At 44.0% G+C, this 8117-nt stretch overlaps 1 protein-coding gene across 1 annotated transcript; it reads left to right on the top strand.

Annotated features, from left to right (window-relative positions):
- The first annotated feature begins 2999 nt into the window (after nt 1–2999).
- On the top strand, nt 3000–8117 carry LOC131891740 (uncharacterized). Its single transcript, XM_059241379.1, has 2 exons — nt 3000–6177; nt 7692–8117. The coding sequence occupies exon 1, from the start codon at nt 3092–3094 to the stop codon at nt 5636–5638; it is 2547 nt and encodes an 848-aa protein (XP_059097362.1). The 5' UTR covers nt 3000–3091; the 3' UTR covers nt 5639–6177; nt 7692–8117.

The following is an 8117-nucleotide window of genomic DNA, read 5'->3' as shown; positions in this document are numbered from 1 at the left end:
CAAACGAAATCGAGAAATTGCTTCAAAATGAGAAGAATCTGGAAGCCATGGAGGAGAAGTTCAGGGAACTCCAAGAGAGAGTGACCTGCCTCACGGCGGCATATCACCAAGAAATCAATAGGAACGATACCCGACCCGATCAGAAACGTAGCATGGATGATTGGTATGAGGAAAAGTTCGTGCCCATCGACAAATCGACAAAGAAAATTAAAAAGTGGATCGAGAACCAACGGGAAAATTTGATACGACCTAGTGATAGTGTATCTGTTTGTAGTAGCCACAGCTCTAGGCTCTCAAAATCCTCAAGGACGTCATCCGCTGCCCGCATCAAATTAGCGAGGGAAAAAAGCTGAGTTAGAAGCTCGCAAAGAAATGAACGAGAAGCTTGAGATCGTGCGTAAACAGAAGCGTCAAGCTCAATATGCGCGGGAAGATCAAGACCGCCTTCTTCAACAAGAAAAGGAGAATGCCGAAATTCAAGCTAAACGAAACGCCTTGGAGGAAGATGCAGTCTTCAGGGTCAAAGAAGAAGAAATTCGCTTGGCCATGGACGCCAAAAAGGTCGTTGATTTCGAGAAGTGCTTGACCGAAATAGAGGGCATCAAGCCTTCCGAATTGAGACCAGAAGTAAAGGAAGACATCGCACCTAGTCGCAGTGGAATATCGGACCATGCTCCATTCGTCGTGACCTCTCCTAAACCAGAGGAGGTTAACATGATCCGTCAAATCGACCTTTTGGCGGAGATAGCAGAGAGATCTCACTTACCAAAGTCGGAACCAAAGATGTTCGATGGGTCGGATCCAACCGTGTACAAGGCTTTCGTACAATCTTTCGATCAACTAATTGCCAACAAGACCAGATCAGAAGCGGATAAACTTCATTACTTGGAAAAATACACGTGAGCACTCCCGCAGCGGTTGGTCCAGAGTTGTTTTAACTTGAACTCAGAGCTTGGATACAGGGAAGCTCGTGAGTTACTGAATCAGAAGTATGGCAACGAATTCGTGATTGCAAATGCCTTCCTTCGGAAATTGAGCAATTGGCCACCCATCAAGAACGACGATAGAGATGCTCTGGAGGAGTTTAATGTTTTTCTCCTTTCGTGTCGTAACTTTATGAAAGATGGAAATGCACTCGTCCAGCTCAATGGGCCTCTCAAATTCAAGAACTGGTTTTGAAGTTACCATAATCACTTGAGGTTGGCGTGGAGGAATCAAGCCTTTAGCTTATTGGAGCAAGGACACCCCGTCACCTTTCTGGATCTGTCGGCGTTTGTATCGCAACAATCTCGGTTGATGTCATTGCCCATCTTTGGAGAAGTGGTTGATAAGCCACAAGGAAAGGACAGGAAAGCCGTACTTGGATCGTCCGAGATGAAGAAATCTGTGTCAATGGCTACAGATGTAAGGGAGGATAATCTCAAAGGAGACCAACTTTGTCTAGCCTGCAAGAAGGCCAACCATTCTTTGGAGACCTGTTTTTTCTTCGCAAAGCGATCAGATGAAGAAAAATCGAAGTTCATACAAGAAAGAGAATTGTGTTTTTGGCTGTCTGACTGTAGGTCACATTGGTCGAAACTGCAAGAAACGTTTGCAGTGAAAAAGTGCCAAAAGAGACATCCAACGTGCCTACACAAAATCGGATAGTCCTAAAGAATATGGATGGTTTCGCGGTAGCAAGTCGGTGGAGCTTAAGGATTTGGAGTCCACTTCCGCATGTTGTTTGGAGGAGCCGGGTCACTATGCAAGGGCCGGTCAGCCAAATCGGGTCGCCATGGCTTTGATTCCAGTCAAATCAGAGTTCAAGGTGGACTCAAAGAAATCATCACATATGCTGCCTCGATAATTTCTCTAGCGACGGTTTTGTCACGGATGAGATAGTAGAAAAAATTAGGCCTAGTAGGCCCAAGAACCAAGATCAGCTTAACCACAATGAACGAAACGAGAAGAGCCATTTCAACACGTGCCATTAATGGTCTGGAAGTCTCCGATATCGACGGAATGAGAAGGTATTTCTCCCTGTGTCGTTCTCAAAGGACAAACTGCCTGCGTCAAAACGCGACGTTATTACACCTGAAGAGTGTGGAAGATACCTCACCTCTCTGACATACCCTTTGTGTTTTTCGACGCCAACGTTGGCCTACTCTAGGAGCCAACTCTCCGGAAGCCCTTAAGCCGTTAGAGATCGTGAGTGGACCTGTGGGGACGCCATATGTTTTCAACTTGGATGGGCCCTGAATGGCCCAATCGGTACTCGGAGGATGTCTGGAAGGCAAGTGAAAGTCAATTCAGTTCAAGCAGACTATCAAGCATCGATAAAGAATTACGCCAAATGTATAGCAATGACTTCCGTGACATCGGTGAGGATGAGTTGGGAACTTCGGCGAAGATAAAGTATGGTTGAAGAAGGTGGAAAATTCGATTCATAGAGAGGAGGGTGGACATTATTGTATACGCCTTCCATTCCGTCATGATCGAGTGAATTTTGCCGACAATCGATCCAAGCTCTTCGCCAATTGCATGGGTTAAGAAAGGATATTCACAGATGCGAAGTTTTACACCGATTAGGCCGAATTCATGTCGATGATGATCGCCAATGATTTCGCAGAGGAGGTACCCGCTGAAGATTTGAATGTGGAGAGGAACAAATGGTATATTGTACATCACGGTGGTACCACAAGCAGAAGGACAAGATACGAGTTGTCTTTAATTGCTCGTTAAAATACGGTGGAGGATCTTTAAACGAAGCCCTTCTGCAAGGTCCGGATTTGACCAACAATCTGCTGGGCGTTCTGCCTTACATTTCGCCAAGGAGAATTGTTGCGTTTATGGGTGACCTGGAAAAAATGTTTTATCAAGTTCGTGTCCCTCAGCAACATAGAGATTTCTTACGATATTTCTGGTACCCAGGTGGAGATCCTCATGCAGAACCCATTGAATACAGACTCAAAGTGCACGTCTTTGGGGCAGTCTCCTGCGCCAAGATTGTTGCAGTGCAAATTTTGCATTGAGGAAAGCCGCCAATGACTGTGCCACAAACGAAAATTTCGCTGCAGTTCAAGTAGTGCAGAATCATTTTTACGTGGATGATATGCTTGTGTCATTCGATACCGTTGAAAAAGCTTGCAAAGTGGTCCGACAGGTCCGTAAAATTTGTAGCTATGGTCATTTCAACTTTACCCAAATAATTTCGAACCAGAGGCGAGTGTTGGATACAATTCCGAGCCAAAACCTCAAGCCCACGACTCGGGATTTGGATTTTGTAAATGACGACTTGCCTATGGAACGTGCCTTGGGCGTGGTTTGGAATTTGCAAGATTATATGCTGGGATTTAGGATTCAAATTCAAGACAAACCTCTAAACAGGCGGGGGATTCTCTCAACTATACACTCCATCTATGATCCATTGGGAATCGTGGGACCAGCGGTACTGCCCGCTAAACATATCTTTCAAGAGCTTTGTCGTCGGGGAGATGATTGGGATGCAAATTTGCCCGACCAGCTATCTGTGCCTTGGAAGGATTGGTTGGAAGGACTCTCAAGTCTAGATTCGTATCAGATTCCCAGATGGTATGGGTCCGAAGTTTCCAACACCCCAGCTCAACTGCTCATATTTTGCGATGGAAGCGAAACGGGATATGGGGCAGTGGCTTATCTGATCACGCCCTCGCTCAACGGTAATTTTCAATCCTCGTTGGTGATGGCCAAATCTCGGTTGGCCCCGCTCAAAAAGATCTCAATCCCTCGACTTGAATTGACTGCAGCAAAGTTGGGTTTGTCTCTGATGGTGACAATCCAAAGGGAAATCCCGTTGATAACAAGGATGTGCTACTTGTGGAGCGACAGTGAGACTGTTCTGAAGTACTTAAAGAATGAGAAGACGAGATTCCAAAGATTTGTGTCCAATAGAATCTCCTTTATACGTGAACGAACGGAACTGGAACAATGGAAGTTTGTACCCGGTAAATTGAACCCAGCAGACATTGCTAGTCGTGGCTTACCAGTTCGTGATTTTGTGACCTCGCAAATGTGGAAGCGGGGCCCCGAATTTCTATGCCTAGGGATAGAATCGTGGCCAACTGGCATGAAGATCCCCGAAGTGGATGACAATGATCCTGAAATCAAGAAGAACCCGGTATTTTGTGTTACTGCTAAGGTTGAGATGGACGTAGCAAGGCAATTCATGGAAAATGTTTCAGACTGGAATGTGCTACGTCGCTCAGTGGCTGGTTTGATCAAGTTGCAAGCCAAATTTCGGGGTGGATCCCCTGGTAAAAGGCTCATGTTACACGATCTCGCTTATGCCGAAAAGGCCATTTTTAGATTTCTGCAGGCACAGAGCTTTGAAGAAGAAGTGGCTTCAATTCAAACCTCGAGACCAATCCGGAAGAGTTCCAAGTTGAGAAAGTTCACGCCTTTCTTGGATGAAGATGGAGTTCTCCGAGTTGGAGGAAGATTGTCCAACGCCAGGCACTTGACTTTTGACCAACGTCATCCAATTATTTTGGCGAAAGGACACATTGCGACCCTGCTCGTCCGTGCTACCCATGCCCGATCAGGTCACCTGGGTCGTGCTTTTGTGATCAACCGTTTGCGCGAGAGATTTCGCATTATTGGAGAAGGGTCCTTAGTCAAAACCATCCTGAATGATTGCATCAGTTGTCGCAAATATCAAGGCAAAGTGGAAGCACAAGTTATGGCTGACTTGCCTCAAGATCGAGTGATGGGAAACAATCCTCCCTTCACTAACACTGGTGTTGATTTGTTCGGTCCTTTCAAGACAACCAGGGGACGAGCTCTTCAAGATCGGTATGGACTTATCTTCAAGTGTCTTTCCAGCCGTGCCGCCCATATCGAGATTGTTTATGACAAATCCACCGACTCCTTTATCCAGGCTTTGAGGAGGTTTATTTCTAGAAGAGGGCAAGTGAAACTAATGAGGTCCGATAATGGGACAAACTTTATCGGTGCGGAGCGAGAGCTCAGAGAAAACTTTCAGTTACTGAAACAAGATGAAATCAGCCAAGACATGATGAACCGAGGTATCGAATGGGTTTTCAATCCTCCCTATAGCCATCATTTTGGCGGGGTGTGGGAAAGAGAGATTCGCACTATACGCAAAGTCATGTCCGGTCTTATGAATGAAAATCGGAGGCCTCTAACCGACGAGTCTCTGAACACTTTAATGTGCGAAGTGGAGGCCATTTTGAATGGTCGGCCCTTAACTCCCGTTTCAGACGACCCCAATGATATGGAACCTCTGACTCCAAACCACCTTCTTTTACAACGTTCAGGCCCCACATATCCTCCAGGAATTTTCCGAGATGCTGATCAATATGCCAAACATCGTTGGCGTCAAGTCCAACATCTTGCCGATGTCTTTTGGAAGCGATGGTCGCGTGAATACGTCACGAGTTTGGTGAGTCGGAGCAAGTGGCAAGAGAAGAGAAGGAATGTGTCTGTGAACGATCTGGTTCTCCTGGTCATGGAAAATACCATGCGCTCGCAGTGGCCCCTCGGGCGAATCATGGAAACATATCCGGATGGGGATGGAAATGTCCGAACAGTGAAGATAAAGACCGTCAAAGGCGAATATCGACGTCCAATAAGCCAAGTGGTAGTGCTCCGTCCAGCCTAAAGTCAAGGGGATAATTTCACGTGTGATAAATGTCAAATGATCATTTGAAGGGCCGGTGTGGAAATTGCTTTCCTTTGATTTCTCCATATCTGTGCCAATTCTTCCATCTCACTTCTTACTCGCACACCAACCAATTAGCACTTCATTTCTTTCTGTTGCCGAGCTCGAATTCAAGTCGACAGTTTTCTAAACGCCTTCCATTTGAACCGATATCACCTATACGTTTGTAAGTTTTAACCTATGCCATCTTTTACATATGTTTTAGTTTTATAAGTTTTTATACTTTGATCCAATAGGAAACCGTTTACACCATCCACCGAGTTTTTTATTTAATCATCGGATCGCGATGCGTGGACGCGTTTTCAAGTTAGGCGTTTTATAATATCAGTCTCCAATTTGCTTTCATTTCAGAGCCAATAATATGATTGCTGTATCATGCATTGTGGTCCCTTTCATGCTTCTTGTCCATGGACAAATGGGCAACTCCCATGTTATCTTACCACGAACAATTGACCCCCAAAAGATTGGTTCTCAAGGGAGTAAGTGAATTGGCATCATTTCAAGAGCTAAAAGTAAAGTATTGAATAATATTGTTTTGTCTGTGATTCGGGGGAACCGGGTCCTATTCTGATCAAGTAGTACAGTATGATGATTATGGAGTAACACACACTAACTCGATTTATTCAGTTGTAGATCTATTTCAGAATGAATATTCGATCGTTCCAATTGTAGGCCAGTCACATCCATACAATGTGCTTGAAAAATGGGTGGGGTTTTTACAACATATTCCGAGTATTTATTCTATGACTCGTGTAGCAGAGGCATAGTTGGCCGAAAAAAATCAACCTTGATGCTGAGAGGTTTTTAACTATTCATTATTACTGCTTCTTCGACAACTTTGACTGCCTTTGTTGAGTTCCATAAACCAGCAAGTCCGAAATCTTCGCCATTAAAAAGCATTGTACCATGCACCAGTGATCAATTCCATGAAGGAGGAACCACTGACTTTTGAAAAACATGGAGAAATCAATAGATTAATGGAAAGGGGAACAAATTTGGGCTCAAAGTTGTGCCTAGGTTTTCAAACAAATGGAATTGGGTCGGTTCCTTTTCGATCATGACAATATGTACGGTTATTGTTAATGCTTCATTGATGTTCTTTAAAAGAGAAAATGAGTTGAAGAGCAACACAACAAGGAAGTTTGACACGTTCAATTTAAGGTTATGATAAAACGTAATAAAAAGGTAAGGATCGATCAACAATTGATTCTGCTTTGATTTCACCAATATTTTCCAGTGTCAATTCGCCAAAGTAATTACAATATAGAAACGTACCAGGGTTCTGGAATGGGAGAAGCAATGTTAGAATGTCGTGGAGAAACTGAAGACTTCAACATCCCCGTTCTGAATCTGAGTGATTGCTTCACTTTTCAAACCACGGGTTTCAACGGGACTGCTGTACGGCACAGGCGGATGTACGGTACAGCAGTTCTGAATCTGAGTGATTGCTTCACTTTTCAAACCACGGGTTTCAACGGGAATGGATATCCGAACAATACAGGACCTAGTCCCACATACGTTTGCCTCTATATATTTGAGGTAATTTCTGTTGGTTTCGAAATTGTTGTGTGCGCACATAGCCTATAAAAGAACCTCTCAGATTTGAGAGTGTTAGTTGCATAATGGCTGAAATAGTAATGGCGCCCATAACGAATTGTGATGAACTGTAATGACTTTGTTGTCAAAATTCCGTAGTTCTTCAAACCAAATTTGATGGACGTTCTAGTGCATTTTGGCAAAGTGGAAATCCCAATTTAAACGACCACTTTGGGAGGTACTCTCGTAAAAATTGCATTTCCTGCTAATCTCTTGAACTCAGAGCAATGGTTTTCGTAAATACGTAGATCCCATTTGCTCACATGTTCAGACTATTTTGAAACATTTTAAAACTTTGGGCGGATGAGGAGAAAATGAAATTGCATTCGCTTAACATTTCTTCTAGGCTCATTTATTCTTTCTCTCTTTCGTTTCCAATTTAATTTTGTGATTGCAGTTTGGGACAACTGTAGATGGAACGGTCACCGTTAAAAAGGAAGGTTTCCAGTTCCAAGAACCGGAGGCTTTTGGATGCTTCGATGGTGTTAGCATTTATCCAGTGAACGATACACAACAAGAAGTGAACAACAGTGACCCCGATGATGAAGATACCACTGATGATGGCATACGATATTGTGGCACGATTACAGAAGACAAGACCCGCGATTTCTCTACCTCTGAACTTACCATTGACCTTGGGGCCGACAACACAGTGAACGGCAACGGAGCCGAGATTGTTATCTGCTTTGCTTAAAAGAGTTGGGGGTCAACACACATTGTATGTTTTTGCCACTTTGTGAACTTTGCAGTGAATATTGGTTTGTTTGTTTTTCTTTTTGGCCGACTTCCGAGTTTCGACAATAAATTTTCACATTTCATTCCA

This window comes from Tigriopus californicus, chromosome 12 (assembly GCF_007210705.1).
Source record: "Tigriopus californicus strain San Diego chromosome 12, Tcal_SD_v2.1, whole genome shotgun sequence".
Classification (NCBI taxonomy): Eukaryota; Metazoa; Arthropoda; class Copepoda; order Harpacticoida; family Harpacticidae; genus Tigriopus; species Tigriopus californicus.
Note: the sequence above shows the minus strand (reverse complement) of the source record. Positions and strands in the feature narration are given on the sequence as shown.

Excerpts from the sequence above, each read along its gene's own strand:
- LOC131891740 (XM_059241379.1), top strand. The coding sequence starts at position 3,092 with ATGCTTGTGTCATTCGATACCGTTGAAAAAGCTTGCAAAGTGGTCCGA.